This window comes from Chiloscyllium punctatum, chromosome 45 (genome assembly GCF_047496795.1).
Source record: "Chiloscyllium punctatum isolate Juve2018m chromosome 45, sChiPun1.3, whole genome shotgun sequence".
Taxonomy (NCBI): domain Eukaryota; kingdom Metazoa; phylum Chordata; class Chondrichthyes; order Orectolobiformes; family Hemiscylliidae; genus Chiloscyllium; species Chiloscyllium punctatum.
In genome coordinates this window covers 62,954,407-62,976,465 of record NC_092783.1, presented here as the reverse complement: position 1 = coordinate 62,976,465, position 22,059 = coordinate 62,954,407, and the positions used below count along the sequence as shown (strand labels likewise).

The 22,059-nt window shown below is 43.5% G+C and overlaps 2 protein-coding genes across 2 annotated transcripts in view; both read left to right on the top strand.

Moving 5' to 3' along the window:
• The first annotated feature begins 255 nt into the window (after positions 1 to 255).
• On the top strand, positions 256 to 14,591 carry LOC140467504 (probable transmembrane reductase CYB561D1). Its single transcript, XM_072563924.1, has 3 exons — positions 256 to 747; positions 7,261 to 7,298; positions 11,230 to 14,591. Exons 1-3 carry the CDS (start codon positions 579 to 581, stop codon positions 11,731 to 11,733), a joined length of 711 nt encoding a protein of 236 aa, XP_072420025.1. The 5' UTR covers positions 256 to 578; the 3' UTR covers positions 11,734 to 14,591.
• gpr61 (G protein-coupled receptor 61) overlaps positions 682 to 22,059 on the top strand; it is a 282,577-nt gene continuing 261,199 nt past the window's right edge. The window contains exons 1-2 of the mRNA XM_072563921.1: positions 682 to 747; positions 7,261 to 7,298. The gene's annotated coding sequence lies outside the window, so the exon portion shown is untranslated. The remainder of the gene's footprint in view (positions 748 to 7,260; positions 7,299 to 22,059) is intronic.

Sequence of the window (22,059 nt, the reverse complement as noted above, 5' to 3'; positions counted from 1 at the left end):
GGGGTTGGAGGGTTCCGAGGCGTTCTTCCTCGGGCGTCGGGTCCTCCATCGCCAGACCCTAAGCACAGAATGCCTGGAGGAGGAACGCCTTATCTTCCGCCTCGGAACCCTCCAACCCCGCGGGATCAATGTGTATTTCACCAGTTTCCACATCCCCCCTCCCTCCCCAACCTTACCCCAGATCTTGGTACCGCCCTCATGACGTGTCCCACCTGTCCATCTTCCTTCCCACCTATCAGCTCCGCCCTCCTCTCCGACCTATCGCCATTACCCCCGCCAGCGTCTCTCAACTGCCTTCCCCTCACAGCCTCATTCCTGATAAACGGCTGTCGGCTCTGATCTCCCGGATACACAGGACCCGCTCCCGGAGTCACCTGATTCCCCGCGGACCCGTACCACAGCCCCGCCCCTGGGGTCAGTAACCCCGCCCCCGGGGCCACATGCCTTGGGGCCACCCCACCCCAGGCACCGCTTCCGGTCCCGCCCCGGATGTGGGGCCTGTTAGGTCAAGCTTGGGGTGGGCGGCAGCTGTGAGACTCCGGCGGTGGAGGTAGTGGCGGACCCGGACAGGCCCATCGATGCGGAGTCCGCAGCGACTCCCTGAGCCCCTGAATGGTTGGGCCGAGCCGGGAAGCTCATGGGCAAGCGGCCTGCTGCCCTGCCTCAGGAAGGCGGCTGTGGCGGCGGCGCATATCAGCGCGATCGGACTGAGCGTGTACCTGGGGCTGCTGAGCCGGCTCGGGACCAGTGAGTACCCGGGAGGGCGAACCCGCTCCCCCTCCCCCCTCCCCACTCTCACACCCGCACCCACCCCCACCGCCCCCCACCCCCACCCTCACCCCCCACCGCCCCCCACCGCACCCACCCCCACCACCCCACCCCCCACCGCCCCCCACCCTCACCCCCCACCGCACCCACCCCCACCACCCTCACCCCCCACCGCCCCCCGCACCCACCCCCACCACCCCACCCCCCACCGCCCCCCACCACCACCACCCCACCCGCACCCCACCGCACCCACCCCCACCACCTCACCCCCCACCGCCCCCCACCCCCACCCTCACCCCCCACCCCCACCCTCGCCCCCCACCGCCCCCCACCCCCACCACCCCACCCGCACCCCACAGCACCCACCCCCACCCTCACCACCCCACCCCCACCTTCACTCAGTAGGTAACTGGGCGATGATGAGAAGGGAGGGTTGATAGTGCTACGCAGTGTCAGGAAGTGAATGACCATGGAATGGTGGGTATTAGTGGAGAGATGGGTTATGGAGCAGGATGTGAAATGAGAACTGGGAAGGTTATCAGAACGGCTGTAGTTGGAGTTTGTAGGTGGCTGATAAATGTGAAAGACGAAATAATGCTGATAGACTGAGTACATTGCAGCTGGGGCAATCAAATAGGTCGATGACATGATTGGGAAAAATGCTGGAGATTAAATCCCTTCTCACTGTTCTATCTAGTTTCTTTATTCAATAAGTGGTATTGTTTTCCCATATTCCTGCTCTTTGTAATGATCAGTATTTAATTTGCAACTATAGGATTACAATTATTATAGTGTTGTGGAGACTACTCAGTATGCACAAGCTTTCTCATAAACAAGTCACTCAATGCCAGTCTCCCCACCTTCCTGTCACCCTGCACGTTGTTCAGATAGGTCTAATTGCCCCACATTTGTCTTGTAGCATATTCTCTAATTGCTGCAATCACCTTATCCTTAAAGTGGAGTTTGAGTTGCTAATCTGCTTGTTTTGTTTTAATTGCCTCGATAATGTTCTGTTTTCTATCACTTCAAAGTCAGAATGTTTTCCCAGCAGCCATCAATGAGCTCAAACTTGTCTCAATGCCTTGTTCTCTGCTAAATGCAGAGTGCCACTATGGTTTAGGTAAAAAGTATGTCCTCTTCTCAATGGATACAGTCACTTTTTTTTATATATTACTGGACAAATGCTCTGCTGGTCAGAACACATTCCCACAATCATCAGGTGAAATCCAGCAGTTGCTGGAGCTTCTAAATTTATAGAATTGGCACAGGAAGGGGCCATTTGATCTGTGCTGGCTGTCCACAAAACAATTCAGGGAACCCTATTTCCTCCTTTCTGTTAGCCCTGCAGGTTTAATTCAAGTTGTAATTTGCTTTTTTAGTACTGTACATTTGTGGGATGTGTGCTTCACTGGCTGGGCCAGCGCACGTTGCCTATCCCTGGTTGACCTTAAGGTGGTGCTCACCTGCATTCTTGAGCTGCTGCAAAGCATTGTGTTGGTATACCCACAATGCGGTTCGGGAGTGGAGTTCTAAGATTTTGTCAGTATCTCAGATGTTGCAAATGGTGTTGAACATTGTGTAATCATCAGCAAGCATACACACTTCTGACCACATGACAGAAGGAAGCTCATTGTAGCAAATGACATGTTCTTGAGGAACTCCAGAGATTTTATAGAATACAGGGCGAACTAGCCATTTGGATACAGAACTGGCTCAAAGGTAGAAGACAGAGGGTGGTGGTGGAGAGTTGTTTCTCAGACTGGAGACCTGTGACCACTGGAGTGCCACAAGGATTGGTGCTGGGCCCTCTACTTTTTGTCATTAACATAAATGATTTGAATGCGAGCATAAAAGGTACAGTTAGTAAGTTTGCAGATGACACCAAAATTGGAGGTGTAGTGGACAGCGAAGAGGGTTACCTCAAATTACAACAGGATTTGGACCAGATGGGCCAATGGGCTGAGAAGTGGCAGATGGAGTTTAAATTCAGATAAATGCGAGGTGCTGCATTTTGGGAAAGCAAATCTTAGCAGGACTTATACACTTAATGGTATGGTCCTAGGGAGTGTTGCTGAACAAAGAGACCCGTGAGTGCAGATTCATAGATCTTTGAAAGTGGAGTCGCAGGTAGATAGGATAGTGAAGAAGGCTCTGCTCGCCGAGCTGGGAATTTGTGTTGCAGACGTTTTGTCCCCTATCTAGGTGACATCTTCAGTGCTTGGGAGCCTCCTGTGAAGTGCTTCTGTGATGTTTCCACCAGCATTTATAGTGGTTTGTCTCTGCCACTTCCAGTTGTCAGTTCCAGCTGTCGTTGCAGTGGTCGATATATTGGGTCCAGGTCGATGTGCTTATTGATTGGATGAGTGCCATGCCTCTTGGAATTCCTGGCTGTTCTCTGTTTGGCTTGTCCTATAATAGTAGTGTTGTCCCTACTATTATAGGACAAGCCAAACAGAGAACAGCCAGGGAATTCCTAGAGGCGTGGCACTCATCAACAGATTCAATCAATAAGCACATCGACCTGGACCCAATCTACCGACCACTGCAACGACAGCTGGAACTGACAACTGGAAGTGGCAGAGACAAACCACTATAAATGCCGGTGGAAACATCACAGAAGCGCTTCACAGGAGGCTCCCAAGCACTGAGGATGTCACCTAGACAGGTGACGAAACATCTGCAGCGTTCCCAGCTCGGCAAACAGAACCACAACTACGAGCACCCGAGCTACAAATCTTCTCACAAACTTTGAGTGAAGGTGTTTGGTATGCTTTCCTTTTATTGGTCAGAGAATTGAGTACAGGAGTTGGGAGGTCATGTTGCGGCTGTACAGGACATTGGTTAGGCCACTATTGGAATATTGTGTGCAATTCTGGTCTTCTTCCTATCGGAAAGATGTTGTGAAACTTGAAAGGATTCAGTAAAGATTTACAAGGATGTTGCCAGGGTTGGAGGATTTTAGCTACAGGGTGACGCTGAACAGGCTGGGGCTGTTTTCCCTGGGGTGGGGGAGGCTGAGGGGTGACCTTAGAGGTTTACAAAATTATGAGGGGCATGGATGGGGTAAATGGATAAAGTCTTTTCCCTGGGGTGGGGGAGTCCAGAACTAGAGGGCATAGGTTTAGGGTGAGAGGGGAACGATATAAAAGAGACCGAAGGGGCAACGTTTTCATGCAGTGGGTGGTACGTGTATGGAATGAGCTGCCAGAGGATGTTGTGGAGGCTGGTACAATTGCAACATTTTAAGAGACGTTTGGATGGGTATATGAAGACCAAAAGACATAGGTGTGGAAGTAAGGCCATTCGGCCCATCGAGTCCACTCCGCCATTCAATCATGGCTGCTGGGCACTTCAACTCCACTTATTCGCATTCTCCCCGTAGCCCTTAATTCCCCGAGACAACAAGAATCTATCAATCTCTGCCTTGAAGACATTTAGCGTCCCGGCCTCCACTGCACTCTGCGGCAATGAATTCCATAAGCCCACCAATCTCTGGCTGAAGAAATGTCTCCGCATTCCTGTTCTGAATTTACCCCCTCTAATTCTAAGGCTGTGTCCACGGGTCCTCGTCTCCTCAACTAACGAGAACAATTTCCTAGCATCCACCCTCTCCAAGCCATGTATTATCTTGTACGTCTCTATTAAGTCTCCCCTTAATCTTCTAAACTCCAATGAATACAATCCCAGGATCCTCAGCCGTTCCTCATAGGTTAGACCTACTATTCCAGGGATCATCCGTGTGAATCTCCGCTGGACACGTTCCAGTGCCAGTATGTCCTTCCTGAGGTGTGGGGACCAAAACTGGACACACTACTCCAAATGGGGCCTAACCAGAGCTTTATAAAGTCTCAGTAGCACAATGGTGTTTTTATATTCCAACCCTCTTGAGATAAGTGACAACATCGCATTCGCTTTCTTAATCACAGACTCAACCTGCATGTTGACCTTTAGAGAATCCTCGACTAGCACTCCCAGATCCCTTTGTGCTTTGGCTTTACGAATTTTCTCACCGTTTAGAAAGTAGTCTGTGCTTTTATTCTTTTTTGCCAAAGTGCAAGACCTCGCATTTGTTCACGTTGAATTCCATCAGCCATTTCCTGGACCACTCTCCCATACTGTCTAGATCCTTCTGCAGCCTCCCCACTTCCTCAGTACTACCTGCCTGTCCACCTATCTTCGTATCATCGGCAAACTTCACTAGAATGCCCCCAGTCCCTTCATCCAGATCATTATTATATAATGCGAACAGCTGTGGCCCCAACACTGAACCCTGCGGGACACCGCTCGTCACCGGCTGCCATTCTGAAAAAGAACCTTTTATCCCAACTCTCTGCCTTCTGTTAGACAGCCAATCCTCAATCCAACCCAGTAGCTCACCTCGAACACCATGGGCCCTCACCTTGCTCAGCAGCCTCCCGTGTGGCACCTTATCAAAGGCCTTTTGGAAGTCTAGATAGACCACATCCACTGGGTTTCCCTGGTCTAACCTGCTTGTCACCTCTTCAAAGAATACCAACAGGTTTGTCAGGCATGACCACCCCTTAGTAAATCCATGTTGACTTGTTCTAATCAGACTCTGCTCTTCTAAGAATTTAGAAACCTCATCCTTAATGATGGATTCTAGAATTTTACCAACAACCGAGGTTAGGCTAATTGGCCTATAATTTTCCATCTTTTGTCTTGATCCTTTCTTGAACAATGGGGTTACAACCACGATCTTCCAATCATCCGGGACTTTCCGTGACTCCAGTGACTCTTGAAAGATCTCAACCCATGCCTCCGCTATTTCCTCAGCCACCCCTCTCGAACTCTAGGATGTATCCCATCGGGGCCAGGAGATTTATCAATTTTAAGACTTTTTAAGCTTTTCTAGCACTTTCTCTTTTGTAATGACAACCATACTCAACTCAGCCTCCTGACTCCCTTTAGTTGTTGGGATATTACTCCTGTCTTCCACTGTGAAACTGACGCAAAATACTTGTTGAGTTCTCCTGCTAGGGTTTGGAGGGATTTGGGCCGGGTGCTGGCAGGTGGGACTAGATTGGGTTGGGATATCTGGTCAGCGTGGACGGGTTGGACGGAGGGGTCTGTTTCCATGCTGTACATCTGAGTCTATGACATCACCAACCCAAGGAATCTCAAGCATATAAGTAGAAAGCTTCACCACTGGTGCTTCATCTGGAGGCTCACTGATGTTACCTAGTATGGTGATGAAATATCTGAAAGCAAATCTTCCAGCTCAGTGAGCAAACTATATTCCGTGCCTACTTATATCCACATTCTTGAATGATTAAAACAAAAATAGTTTTTAGATTAGATTAGATTCCCTACAGTGTGGAAACAGGCCTTTGGCTCGACCAGTCCACACCGACTCTCCAAAGAGTAATCCACCCAGACCCATTTCCCTCTAAATGACGCACTTAACACTATGGACAATTTAGCATGGTCAATTCATCTGACCTGCATATTTTCGGAGTGTGGGAGGAAACCAGAGCACCTGGAGGAAACCCACTCAGACATGGGGAGAATGTGCAAACTCCACACAGACAGTCACCCAAGAGTGGAATTGAACCTGGGACCCTGGTGCTGTGAGGCTACAGTGCTAACCACTGTTCCACAGTGTTCTCAAATACGAAACCCTCCTGCTTGATATTCTGTTTTGAATTGGTACTTGGAAAAGAAATGAATCGAGAAGAAATGATGTGGTAGAAAGAGTGAAGATTTGGCAGGAAGGGACTGAGCATAAAGCTCCCCCTTCTATTAGCGACTGTGAGGAGGTCACATACAGATTAAAGTTTTCTTCTAATGTAATAGTTCACAAACTGAAAGCATGTTCCTACTTCTCAGTGTCCTATTTCCAAATCCCATGAGTCATCTTTGTAGCACTCCCAGATAATGGGAAGTGTTGTATGTGCATTTTTCTGTCTGTAAAAACCAGATTTTGCTACACAAGAGGCTTAAGATAGATAAAGAGAACACATTTGCTGTCAGCTGGTTCAGTCCCAACTTCTATCTCCTTTTCTGGTGCTGGTTACTGTGCCCAGAGCAGTACTGACTATTGATTTAACCTAATTAAGTTGGTAATGTCAATGGGCCAATAATTCAGAGCCTTAAGTTAATGGACTAGTTTAAATCAAAGCAGCTAGAAACTCTAATGACTGTGAAACTCCCATTTATTGTTGCAAAAACCTGGTTCATTCATTTTCTTTAGGGAAGGTAGTCTGCTGCTCTTACTTGTAGGTCAGACTGGGTATCTCCAGATCCACAATGATGTGGTTGGCTCTTAGCGACCCTCTGGAAATAGGCTGAGTGTGGTACTCAATTTAAGCACAGTTAGGAATGGGCAACAAGAGCTGAAAGAGTAGAGAATCACAGTTAGAACAGCATCCAAACAGTGTCTTTTACAACACATCAATAATTATTTTATTATTCTGGCTTGTCTCAATGCTGCACTTGTGAATATTCACCCTCTGTATATCTGCTCTTTTCCAGGTCGTTTCTCTTGGCACCCAGCTTGCATGACTACAGCTGTAAGTGTTACGCTTTGTAGCCCGCAGATAATTTGAAACAGAAATATTCCAGTGCTCTGAAATAAAGAAAAGAGAATGTTTAATGTACTGATTAATTCAGTGAATTTCTTGTGTGCAGTTATTGCAACATGCAGATTTTACCTTTTCTGTAGGAGTGTCATTGAGGTCTACAGCATAGGTGTCCCAGAATCCTTGAACCACTTGTGAAATTTCAATCCTGTTCCCATCCTGAGTTAATAACTAGAAGGATCTTGGGATTTGGTTTTAATTTTTGCATTATCCACCAGTGAGGTATTGACAAGGCTTCCTTTCCAAACCAAACTGGGGGTACTGAATTCTCAGGCAGACCTTTAAATGAGTACAAAGAGACCATTGTTACATGTGTTTGAAGACCAGGGGTGCAGACCTTGGGGCCTGCTGGTTTTGAACCTGTACAGATGTGGAGTGACTCTGAACAAGAATATTGTGACCTGTACATTGGATAAGCAAAATCTCACTTCTGAGGGAGCCCAAAAAGCTAGCTATCTGGTGAAAGAATAATGATTTTTCACAATGATTTTTAAAAGTTTCTCTGTCTTCATACACTTTGTGCCAGCTGTTCTTGTAGCAGTTTTAACATTCACATTCATAATCACAGCTTCCTACTTAAACTGCTTGGATTCTCCTGATCTCTTAAGATATTGAAGTTGCAACCTTGAGTAGCAGGATTTAACTCTCTCACAGTGAGTGTGTAAATTTATAATTGATGCATCATAAGGCAAGAATGTTTGGCATTAAAATAGGGCTAATTACATCTGTGTATTCTGCACTCTAATCACACCTGATAGTTATGAATAGTCTTGACTCCTGAAGCCCCTCTTGCTCTGCTCCTTAAAGCTGTCTTGCTTGATTGAATTTTTGATCACCACCTGGTCTTAATTTGTGCCTCCATGGTAAATAGATTTAGTAAAATTCCTGAGAGGGGTTTTGGGACTTTCACCACATCAGATGTCAAATAAATTGTTAAAACTGAAAGAACTACGGATGCTGTAAATCAGAAACAAAAATAGAAATTGCTGGAAAAGCTCAGCAGGTCTAACAGCAGCCATGGAGAGAAATCAGAGCTAACATTTCAGGTTGAGTAACCCTTCCTCAGAACCAAAAGCGATGGTCTATTTTAAAATAAAAAAAATGTTAGGAACAGTGTGATGACACTGACAATTGTGACAGCAACAGTCTGTCTAACAAACCTTGCTTAATTCAAATCATGGGAGAAAGCTGGGAATTGGTGAATTCATCCTCTGCTGATTAGAAAGAAGTGGGTGGATTTCTGGCTCAGTTTTATCTCCTTTACTGGAAGGGGATTGAAATGCAAGGGCAAGATGGACTTGTTACATTTGCATGGGGTTTTTGGTGAAACGCAACTGATGTGCAATTTTGGACTCCATGTCAAGGAAGAATATGTTTTACATTGAAGGCAGTGCAGCAAAGGTTTACTGCATTGATGTGTCTGGATGACTGGCTGAGTAAATTGGTTCTCTACTCTGGTGTTTAAAAGAATGAGGTGATGTAACTGAAACATATTAGATGTTGACTGGACTCAAAAAGGTTAACACTTAGATTTTAACTCCTCTCTGGAGAATTTAGAACGTGGGGACATTATCTTAGGATAAGTGGGCCAGCCATTTAGAATTGAGATGAGAAATGACTTCACTCAAATTAACCTTTTGAATTATCCCCAAACATCTGGATAATCAGTTCTTATTTAAGGCTGAAATGGATGGGTTTTGGTTTCTTGGAGGAGGAAGGGTTATGAGGAGCAGGCACGGCATCAGCTGTGATTGCATCAAATGGGATGGAACAGGCTAAAGGAGCTGTACACTTTTATTCCTTATGTTATTACCTCTGCTCGGGCTAATTTGGTGTCAGAAGTGCTTGAAAACATTTTCCTTGATGCACGCATGAGCTGCTTTTATAAGATGTAAATGTAGTATTCCAACACGAATGTCAACAGCCCTTGCCCAATTGCTTTCCTCTATTCAGTAGAGCTGCTATTTCCCCAAAAAAAAAGCCATCTCTCACATTGGCCTTATTGGTTTTCCACGAGTACCCTTTACAAGTTACAGTTACATGGGTGAAAGATGTGCACTAAAAGTATGGACTGGTGTGACTTAGACACTGTCTACACTGGACTCTTGCTTTTGTTTCTTGGACAGTGACTCTGTATGCCACGTTTCCCAGCTCCCACTGAATGCTTCTCTCCACAAATAATACATAGATTTCATGAGAGCAGGGTGTCTGTGCATAGACATAAACATATACTAATTTGATAAACCTGTAAATCATGGATTGTGAAAGATGGGACTTTCGCATAATGCAGAGTTGTGTTGGTGTTGTCAGTTGCATTTTCCTGAGTCAGGTTGATGGGATGTGTAGGCATAGAACATTCTTCCAAGAGGTGGCTCGGTTCTCTGCTTTCAAAGGGAAGCAGTTGCCATTTATCTAGGGAGGTGTGAAATTATGGATGTCATTTAGAGGTGGCCACGGCTGTAATAGCCATGGAAAATTGTGGATTGTGAATCTTGTGACCTGATGTGGTGGCACCAGTCCTAGCAGTGCTCCATTGAATTGACAGTGAACATAAATGCAGAACACAGTCCACTCTGTCACTTTGCAGCAACTATGACAGTTGTGGCACCGTTGGAAATCAGGTTGTCTCATGGCTTCTACCAGAGCAGAGAAGGAAATGTTAATTATTATGGTTTGGCAATTTATTTCATAAAATTTGGACAATGAAAAGCTCAGTTTGTGTTGGAATGTTCAGTTCATGAAAGGCTACGATAGCAAGCAGTGTGCAAGTTTGCTTTGGTGAAAACTAAGGTGTTTAAATCCTTTTCCTCACTCTGTAGCTGTTGCTGGCATGTGGAAAAAATCTACTGTTTCTGCACAAAGAAATAACCAAGGATCTATGTGATCCTTGTTGGGTTATGGCAGCTTCCATGTAGACTGAAGGAGCACTAGGTCCAATTGTTGCTCGAAGCCAAGCTGTTGAGGAACTATTGGTGATTCCTATGAGAAATGTGCAACTTGTTGGTGTCGGTTAAGGGCAGAATCAGTCCCACCAGTCATAGCCTGGCGATGAGTTCCACAGTGTGGAAGCAGGCCACTTGGCCCGTCAAGTGCACACCGATCCTCTGAAGTGCATCCCATCCCCCTACCAGCGTAGCCTTGAATTTCCCTTGGCTAATCCATCTAGGCTGCACATCCCCAGACTTCATGCAGCAATTTAGTGTGGCCAATCCACCCCAACCTGCAAATCTTTGGACTGTGAAGGAGACCAGAGCACCCAGAGGAAACCCACGTAGACATGGGAGAATGTGCAGACTTCACACAGGCAGTCGCCTGAGGCTGGAATCAATCCTGGGTCTCTGCTGCTGCGAGGCAGCAGTGTTAATCGCTTAGCTACCATGTTGCCTACTGACAGCATTATGTCGGGTAGCGCATTATGAATGGTCAATTATCCAAAATACCAGAGGTTGCAGGTGCTGTTTAGCACAACTGCACATTGTGGATGTTTGCTTTTTAATTTTTAATTGCTGTGTTAACAACAGATGCTTGAACTTATTGCACTGTTAACATGGCAAAGCCCATCCCAAAACACTTTATAAAAGTGTCATCAAACAGGATTTGACGCAATGCGATTTTAGGTTAGATAGTCAGATGTTAGGCCAGAGTTAGGGTTTTAAGAAAAAGACATTTTGGGAGTGATTCTTGGATCTTGGGGGTCTTGGCAGTTGAAGGCATGGCAGTCAGTAGTGGAGTGCTGAGGATCAGGGATGCTGAAAGGATTAGAACTACAGCAATGAATTGTCAGTCTAACCCCATAGCAACCTGACATCAAGGTTGGGTTGTAGTTGATTTCATTGACTTTGTGCTTGTTTTGTTTTTCCAGGTTTGTTTTTGTATGACTGAGGCTATTCTGATCTTTTCACTGGACAGTTCCCCCTTCTTCTTTTGTTCGATTAAAGCCAAGGTACGAATTCACTGGATGATGCAAGTCTTTGCTGTCATTTTTGGCTCAGTTGGTCTTATCTTCATTGTCTCCAGCAAGAACATCTCCGAGTCCCTGCACCTGACCTCATGGCACAGCTTCCTTGGCCTAGGGACTCTGATCGCAGTCTGTGGTCAGCTACTGTGCGGACTCTTCCTTTTGTTTCCACAATTAATTAACACTTACTCTGTGGCCCGGCTACGGCTTTATCATGCTACATGTGGTTTGGTGACTTATCTGATGGCCACAGCTACAGTGGTACTGGGTCTGTGCTCAGATTGGTTCAAATCCCAGGTTAACGGGGTTTTGTGGTATATTTGTTTGATTGTACCAGTAATTCCAGCTCTCGTCATCATGAACCAAATCAACAATGGCTACCTCTCCAAGAAGAAAATCGAGATTTAATGTGTCACTGTTAACAGTTATTGCCTCAGGCAGTGTGAGCACCACCTCTGTTATACCAAATAAGAATGAACCTGAAACCTAATGTGAAGCAATTGATTGGCCTGAGCAAATAACCTTCTCACTTGAACAAGCTTTTAAAAATCTTTAGTACTGTATTTTCACCATTGATTCCACATTTGGCTTGGTGGCAACTGGGAATAACTGCTGCTTTTGGCAAATTGCTGCCTTCCTGCTCGCTGTTTGCTCTGATAATTGCAATTCTAATTGCTAATTGGGGCAATTGATTTTTTAGTTAAGGATCAGATGGTTATAACAAGGGTGACTATATGCTTGATGTTTCTAAGCACCTTGAACACACTATATTACATGAGAGTTGCAAAATCTTTGCGGCAGAGGGAGAAGGAATCTAGTCAACTGGATCGCTCAGTTTGCTATACTGTACTGCCTGTCAAAATATAGCAAATACTTAAAATCACAAGTGCAGCAACATATGCTGATTTATTTTTATATATTGTATAACTGTTAACAGTGAAAATGGAAATGCTGTAATGGTAATATTGCTCTTTAGGATAAATAAGCAGTGCTGCATCTCAAATAATTCTTTAAGTTGTTGCAATCTGAGGTTTCCGATTCTTTGCACCATGTCTAGAGCTTCGTTACAGATATAATCAATCCTGTGAAATAATCAAGTTGTTAAATTACACGTGAACTTTGTTTGGGCCTCTCTGCTCCTTTAGAGAATGAATAAGGTTTGTGATTAGCTCGTGTGTGAGAGAGTCCAATAACGTTATACTCATTTGTTGTGCTGCATGTGACTTTATTCTCCAGTAGCTGGGTTTTGTTACAAATTTCAGGATTTAAAAAAAATCTATTTCTTCAAGCAGCCTAATAGAACTTAAACTTAGGCACTGGAATTTAATTGGATAGTCAAAAGGAGTCATCCACCATGATCTAATGTTCCAGCTACAGTCAAGGCCGGGAGAGAGTGGGAGTTATCAATTAGATCTAGTTAAGGGTTTATATGTAGAATAATGGATACCTAGGAATAAGTTACAGATTGTAATACATCAGTAATTGGAGTTATATGTAGAGCAACAAAAATCTGGAAATTAGTTACAGCTTGGATTGTTGAAGTTGAATGTGCAGTTCATGCCACGTTCAATTAAGTAAGTCAATAGCTGGGCAATAATAATGTTTGTTGGAAGTTATCAAGACTTTAATTATGGAGCTTAACTCAATGTATTGCAGAAATTGCACAGACTGATGGTTTAGAGAGCGAGTGCGTCACTGCTGGAATTGAGAGATCCTTGTTGTTCAGGGAATTCCAGGTACAGGCGGTGAAAAGGATGACAATCTCAATTCAGTTTCTGATGTGCCACAACTCAGGCTTGATCCTAATTTCATCCCTATGTGCTTATCTGATCTAGAAAATGGGAATGGTGCAATTGTATGAGAAGGTATACTTTTTGCTTTTGGAGCTTTATTGAAAAATGAAAGACCTCAGTTGTACTGAGTTTATTTGTCCTTAAATTGGGCAGGCGGTATGCTTGCCACTGCCTTGTTTTCAGCAATAACTCCTGTACTATATTAATGACCAAACTTTTCCAGAAATTTAAACTATGCAGTCAATATCCTGGACTATCAGGCATTTTGAAATTGCTTCTTTTTTTACTTGATATTTTATATCTAATTAGCTGCAAGTGGTCCGAAAGGTTGCAGTATATTTTTTTTTTAAACAAAAGGTCTGGTTTCTGATCTAGCTTTAGTTGTACCAGAGTTGAATCTTGGCTGTATTGTATGTGGCTCAGTAATTTAACTTTATGCATGATTGGAGAGGAATTAATCATCAGGCCGGCATCGTGCCCATTTTTACTTTTCTGTATTGTAAGGATCCTTTTATTCTCAGAGGCAGCTTTGTTCTCTTGCAATGTCTATTTGCTGGCACCAGAGGTTGTAGTTCCCCAGGCTTTTAAATGAGACTTGAATGTTACTTACATTCAAGTAACATTGTTGTATGAACCTCTCACTTTGCCCCTACTTTGCAATGATTTTTGAATGTAATCAAATAATGATCCTTTATCTGATCTGTACACTTTCCCAATAATGGGGTGACTAGAAAAATCACAACAGCCTAAAGATAATGTGCAGAAAATGGGCATGGTTTCAAGCAGATTGAATGCTTGTTTGAATATGGGGCAGATGTTACACTATTGGAAGCAAAACCTTTGTTAGAATGTTTGATTGCTCTCTCTGCCATTGCCCTTCTCTAATACCTAAAGGCCACATAACTTACCCAGTCTGGTGTTTGCAATGGGACCTTATAATACAATTGAAGCAGTTTGCTGGCGATGTCAAACAAATGGATTGTTCTGTTGGTGGCTCATCCTGAGCTATATCCTCCAACAGTACTTAATAAATAGCACCAGTTATAGCTTCTCCATCACTAACAAAGGTTTTCAACTTTTTCTTTCAAGTTTGATCCTCAGTGAATACTGTACATACATGAATAATGGACTCATGGTGCATATGATCTTAAATTAAAGTCAACCGGTCCACTTATAAGCTTGTATGTTAAAGGAAATTGCAGGCAGGCTAAGCACGTAAACCCCAATTTTTATAATGTGCAGTTTACACGCCAGGTTCTTTAATCAGGCTATTGAATTGCATTTCAGATTGTCAGACTTCATACAGCAATCAATGAAACACTTCAATGCGGCACTAGCTCATCAGGCAGGATTATGCACTGCACGCTTTCAGTTTGTAAGGTGGCGCGAATCCCAAATGAGATGGGTCATTCAGCTGACTTGAGTTCTTCCACTGTGCCTCCTAATGTCTTCATAATCCCCCCCCCCCCCCCCCCCCAAATATGCCGCTGGTCTGATTACCTAGTTGCACTGTAAGTGTTTCCACGGTTTCACCTGCAGCCCTCTACAAGCTGACATGAGCAGTATGATTTGAATATTAATGTAAAGTTCAAACTTTTTCCTCCTGCTGGGTTTCCTACTACTTAAGAATCCAATGAGTCATTTGGATTTTATGATTTAATCTATTTAAAGCGCTCTCTAAGATAAGAATTTAATCTTTTCAAAAACTTGCAGCCTGTCATTTTCCCAGCCACCTGTTTGTTCCTTGACACTGTCTTCAGTGAATAATTGAATACAAAACAGAGGTAATTAGCTCAATCACTGCACCGTGCTGAGTAAGCTGATTTCTGGTTTTACTTATGCTAGTGTGAAGTAACCATAGTCAGGCCAGGATTCTCCTGTTCCTGTCAAGTGACCCCACAGAGAGCCTGTGTGCATGCTGAAAACATATTAGATAAATACCGAAATGAGGTCAATCGTGATATCACTTGTGGGCAAATAGCCCACATAAGCTGTAACCTTCAATTTGGGAGTTCGATGACAAGTATAGGCTGGATGCTTGCAACTGTTTTGACCAAAATGAGTACCTTACACCTGTCGTAAGTGTGTGGTACTGAGTTGTTTGAGGAATGAAATCAGGAAGCAAGCACAGGATAGTGGAAAGTCCCAAAAACCTGTGCATGGTCATGGACAGTGGCAGGTGTTAAGCATGGCGCATTCAGTGGAAGAATTAAGACTAAGGTCAATGGAATTTTGTTAGGGCATGGATATATTTAAGCAATTCCTACTATTTAAATCAAATGACAAGGACCAATTTAAAGAGTCCAATCTATTGAAGATAGATAACATGGCTGCCAGTTTCAGAGTTTTAACCAAACTGATTTTATTTGAGAAATGAAAACTAACTTTATTTTTGAAAAGTATCAGATTTTAATTAATGTTTGAGGAGAATGCTATGTTTTCATGTACTAAAAATAAAATGGCTCTTTGATTTGATTGTGCATGTAAACTGAACAATTACTGTGGTCTGTCCTTTGAAATCTGTTATTTGATGACACTGATGGCTTTTTACCATTAATGGGATGTGAGCATTGCTAACAATGTCAGTGTGAGCTGCCTTTTTAGGGACTAACTCAGTTTAGCTCTATCACGGGTGTATGGATTTGCATTTTTCCTTTTGAACCATGAAAAAGGACTGAAACACTTTGTGCTCCTGATATGATCAGTGCAAGGTAGTGTAAGGTTAATCAGCTATAAACTATCACAGTGACACTTCTTAATTGTGCAGCAAGAGAAAGAGTGGGTCCATTGGCCCCTGGGTTTGTTTCATCGTATAACTGGAATGCCGTGGGCGGCACGGTGGTACAGTGGTTTGCACTGCTGCCTCACAGCGCCAGAGATCCGGGTTCAATTCCTGCCTCAGGCGACTAACTATGTGGAGTTTGCACGTTCTCCCTGTGTCTGCGTGGGTTTCCTCCAGGTGCTCCGGTTTCCTCCCACAGTCCAAAGATGTGCAGGTCAGGAGAATTGGTCATGCTAAATTGCCCGTAGTGTTAGGTAAGGGGTTAATGTAGGGGTATGGGTGGGTTGCGCTTCGGCGGGGCGGTGTGGACTTGTTGGGCCGAAGGGCCTGTTTCCACACTAAGTAATCTAATCTAAATCGATACTTGGATGCTTTAAAATGTGCTGTATAAATGGGGCAGGGAACAGGCCACCGCCACTGCATCTGACCGCCCAAAAAAAACTGAAGTCTGTTTAGTTCTGTCAGATTCCCCATGACTGTTTGTTATTAAAATTAATCCTTTCAGTTAGTACCCTTCTAACCCTGGTGCCATTGATTGATAACACTTATTGTGGTGTTTGTTGTCATTAGGGATTATTGTGTTTTAAAATGTGGTCCGTCTTGCTATTGAATTCAATTTTGTGCATAGCAAGATCCTACACGTGGCATCAGAAATCAATGACCTAAGCTCTTGACCATGTTGGCTAAGCCAAGACTTCCTGACCCTGTTGAGATAATGCCATAGGGCCGTACTACCTATGACATCTGACAGACTTGTGGAGTGTCACTTTTGTTTAGTATCAAGCCTAACATGGAACTGTCCCTGACAGAGTTGCAGTGTGAGCCGCAAGTGTGTTCTACTCATTATAACCTACAAGTGTTGGATTTTATTTGTATTGCCTGTTAGTTTCTGATGAGCTTTCAAACTTTGTTACAGGTTTCCACAACTCTAATCTATTGAATAATAAAAGTTAGGCTTATGTTGTACAGCTGTATTGAAATAAGATTGCACTAAAGTTCATAATTTTAAAAAAAATGATTATGTACTTTGCACCATCCTTTAAAATGTTCCTTTTAATAAAGGGTTTCTTGAATTGTGCAGAGGTCTTTCCATTTGAATAGTTTTCTTCCAGCTTCATAAAAAACAATCTCAAATGCCAGGCTGTGTCAATTCTGCCAATGTTCAAGGGGTTTGAGGAATAGTCACCTCGTAAACATAATGTTCACCTAAGCTTGCAGCAACAAGGTCACATGTGAGACACATTAAGAACACTTGTGCATAAAAACCAAGGCTGACTTGTCAGAGCAGTCGTGAGGGAATGGCAATGCTACAAGTGCTGTCTTTCTGATGAGATACTAAACTGGCGTTCTTCCCAAGAAATCACAGGGAGATCTCCCAATGTCCCTGTCAAAATACTTCCAGCTGTCCATTAGTGCCATTTATGTGTACAGTTTGCTTTGCAAAATGTGACTGGACGCTTGGTGAAATGGTAAGGTTGGGGGAGGGAGGGGTGATGGCACGTCAGCTCTCTCGTGATCCCGTTCCCCTTCCATCCTCATGCTGCATAGCACTGTCCAACTGCCAACTTCATAAGGCAGTGAAAAACATTAGTGACTCTTCCGGGTGACTGATTTTCTGTCCTGGACCCACACTCCAGCATTGCTTCCACCATGATATGAGCCCATATTCTTAAATCCGTTCAGTGCCCCAGTCCACATTACAGACCTGGGGGAAGTGGGACCCCTTGTCATGTGGCATAAGTGAGTGGAAAAAATCTAGGTAACTTATTGGAAAACATTGCTTCAGGAGGTAAGTAAATGAAAACCCGCTCTGACTGAAGTGTCCTCAGAAACTGGAAGAAATGCGCTCCCCAATTTAATGCTTTATGCAAATATTTTGTATATTGGAAATATTCATGTTTGATTGTTTAGGGCACGAGGTGGTGAATATGTAGTTGAGAATTCCACTGATTGTGTTTTTAGTTCTGCTCTGACAGAGGGGCACCCATGACCTGCCTCTTTGCCCCTCTTTATTACTGGCAGCGTCTATGAAGTTACCAAGAGTTAATGTTTAAAGATGACCTTTGCTCCAATATAAAGAGATCTTCATACGGTTATTTCCCCATCAACTTACAAAAGTGCACATGGTGCCAACTGGGATATCTAAATTTCTCCACAAAGTGGGTATGGGATACAGGAGATGTTAAAACCTTAGAAAAAGTGCAAAGCAGACTCATTCTGTGAGGGATTTTAGATACAAGGAAAGATTAGAGAGATCGGGCTTATTCTCCTTGGAGAAAGTGAGGACTGCAGATGCTGGAGACCAGAGTTGAAAAATGTGGTGCTGGAAAAACACAGCAGGCCAGGCAGCATCCGTGGGGCAGGAGAATCGAAGTTTTGGGCATAAGCCCTTCTTCAGGAATTCCTGAAGAAGGGCTTATGCCTGAAATGTCGATTCTCCTGCCCCTCGGATGCTGCCTGGCCTGCTGTATTTTTCAACTCTTATTCTCCTTGGAGCAGAGCAAATTTAAGAGGTGACATTATTGAGGTGTTCAAAGTTTTGAGCAACATTGACAGAGTAAAAAAGGATATTGTTTCCACTGGTTGGTAAGTCAGTAACTTGGGGTCACCATAGTGCGGCACAGTGACTCTGGTTAGCACGGTTGCCTCACTGCTAGGGACCCTGGGTTCAATTCCAGCCTCTGGCGACTATGTGGAGTTTGCACGTTCTGTGTTTGCGTGGCTTTCCTCCGGGTGCTCTCGTTTCCTTACACTGTTCAAAGATGTGCAGATTAGGTGAATTGGCCATGCTAAAAATGCCTATAGTGGTCAGGGATGTGTAGGGTAGGTGCATTTGTCACCAGGAAATGTAGGGTAACTGGTCTGGGTGCGATACACTTCAGAGGGTAGGTGTGGACTTGTTGGGCTGAAGGGTCTGTTTCCACACTGTAGAAATTCTAAAAATGCTAGTTCTCATACATTTCTAAGGTTGTTAGGAGAGAGATGAGGAGAAACTTCTTAGTGTTGTTAGGATTTGGAATGTGTTGCCTGGGAGATTGGGGGAGGAGGTTTCAAAAAGAGAGGTGGGTATGTATTTGAAAGTGATGGAAGTTAGAGAGCTGTGAAGATGGGGATGGGGAGTGGGGTGAGCTGGGTTGCTCTTTCAGGAACGAGTACAGATATGGGCCAAATGCTCTCCTGTATTGTAAAATTCTATGATTCTACATACCTCAGGTTTTGTGAATAATAATGTATTGGAAGTTGTTAATCTGACAGTATTGCTCACTCACCAAGTGAGAATGGAGGATTTCAAGAGTCCTCCATATCCCTTTGTTGTACATGAGGAGATGTCTTTATTATAGAATTTGCAGACCAGGAGGCCATTCAGCATGCCTTGCTGGCTAAAATAAAAACCGGGAATGCTGGAGGAATTCAGCTGGTGTGCAGCATTCATGAAGAGAGAAACAGATCTGATCTGAAGAAGAATCTTTGGACTCAAAACGTTAACTCATTGTTGTGGGAAATGTGGCAGCCGAATTGATCCCACAAACTGCAATGAGATAATGTACAATCAGTTTTTGGTCAAGGATAAAAGTGGTCTCGGGGCACATTAGGAGATTCTCTTACCCTCTTCAATTAGTGTTACTGGATCGTTTCCTGACAGAATTTAATACCTCCATAACAAGAGGAAAGATAATTAATGAAGTATCGAATTGAACCCCTGGCATATGGTGTCTGCATTCAGCTGCCTGAGCTAGTCAAGGTGACATTATGGAAGATTACTAAGAGCAGCCTGATAACAGACAATGGAGAATTTGGTGACACCAGGAAAGAAATGAGCAAACTGCAACATTAAAAACATGTATATAAAAAGTCAAGTGGAAAACCTAATGAAAGCCCAGGATCCCTTCTTTGTTCTGAAATGAATTTATTTGCAGCCAACAAACATCTCCCAAGCTTCCCGTCTATTCCAGTTGGGTCAGTGGGTCTTGGTGAATGAGAAATTACTTGGAACTCAGCCAGTATAAAGTTTTTGTCCTTTAGGAAACAGAATTGTGATTACTGATCAAAGGGAATAATTACTGCACTGCTCTGATATCATAAACATTGGATTATATTCAACACCTTTCTCTGAAATAAAAACCAAAAGAACGGCAGATGCTGTAAATCAGAAACAAAAAGATAAATTGCTGGCAAAGCTCAGCAGGTCTGGCAGCACCTGTGAAGAGAAATCAGAGGTAACATTTTGGATCCGGTGACCGTCAGAACCGAAGGCTTTGCTCTTGTTATTTGTTGAGTGTCATAATTGATTAGTCTTGGCTGTTCTTGCCCATGGCTACTTATGCTGGCTTATGGCTGGCTTTCTCTTGACATTTGCCTTTCACTGCAGGAAATGTGACAGACTATATTCGTTGCCTTTCATTCTGAAGTGCAAGTTGGTTTTGATTTTCTTTGGTGCCTTGTCTCAAGAATATAACTGTTTTAGGGGACATGTCACTGACCACAACAAGACTCCACTCGTCAATAGAATCAACCTCACCTATACACCTTGCCCCCACATCTACAGCTACCCACCTTTTCACTTTATCCTTAACTCTAGCTTCTCCCTATTTCTCTCAATCTCCTCCTTGTTATCTAATTGCTTCTTGGAAGTATTTATTATTGCCTATTTCAATGTCCTTTCCTGTTTATTTCCAAAGGTTTTGCCAGCTTTTCTTCCAACTATGCAAGGTGCTGGGCACAATCAAATCCATCGGCTATGGCTAAAGAAACCAGTTCTGAGCAGCAGGTTCTGTTATAAGTGCTGGATATGAAGTACGTTTAAAGGTTAAATTGAACTGAATTGAATTAAATTAGCTTTACTGTCATATAAACTTTTCAGTACATTTGAGTACATAAGTCGCCATCTTAGGTACAGTGATACCTAGATACAATCCTTAGTTACAGAACAGAGAAATGAAGAAAACAAAAGTAACATTCAAGCTATTCATAGTATAACGATAGGTCAGAAAATCAAGAACCAAAACTAAAAAGGCAAATATCATCGTCTGTTCCGAAGGCTGTCTGTAGCAGAATTAGGAGCAAACTACGCCACCTCCTGCTCCAGCTTCACCATTCAATAACAGCATCTACTTACTTCTCATTCTTATAATCCTAGATGGTTTCATTACTGGATCCCAAAGTCAAATCTGGCTTGTTGGATCATATTTGATTTTTCTTAATTTTTTGTGGCAGACTTTCACTCAAACACGGGCTGGAGATTTGATATTAACAGTAAAACCAGTTTATTACACAAAAGAAATTTTAAAAAAAGGCTATCTGGATAGAACACAGTTTGAAAGATTTCAAAACGCACAAGAAAATAAAGTCCTGTCTATGTTGTCACTTTGCCATTAATCAAAATTCATAGAAAATCTGATCAAATCTGTCAGCTTAACTTTATCTCAGTTCTGTTCCTGTGACCTGTGAGGCCTTGCCCCTTGAATATTCATACAACTGAGAACTGAGAACCAAAGCAACTTTATAACCAAATGCCCCTGATCTGGAATTTAACAAATTACGCTCTTTATAGACAATAGGTGCAAGAGTAGGCCATTCTGCCCTTCGAGCCAGCACCACCATTCATTGTCATTATGGCTGATCATCCTCAATCAGTATCCTGTTCCTGCCTTATCCCCATAACCCTTGATCCCACTATCCTTGAGAGCTCTATCCAACTCTTTCTTGAAAGTATCCAGAGACTTATCCTCCACAGCCTTCTGGGGCAGAGCTTTCCATACACCCACCACTCTCTGGTCACCACCTGCCATTCCAAAAGGGAGCAGTTTATCACTACTCTTTGTTTCCTATCAGCCAACCAATTTTCAATCTATCAGTATTTTGCTCAATAACCTCCTATGTGGGACTTTTTCAAAGGCTTTCTGAAAGTCCAGATATACTACAGCCAGTGGATCTCCCTTGTCCATCTTCAGAGTTACATCCTCAAAAAATTCCAGAAGATGAGTCAAGCATAATTTCCTCTTCATATATCCATGCTGACTCTGACCTATCCTGTTACTGCTATCCAGATGTGTCGTAATTTCATCCTGTATAATTGACTCCAGCATTTTTCCTACCACTGAGGTCAGACTAACTGGTCTATAATTCTGTTTTCTCTCTCCCTCCTTTCTTGAAAAGTGG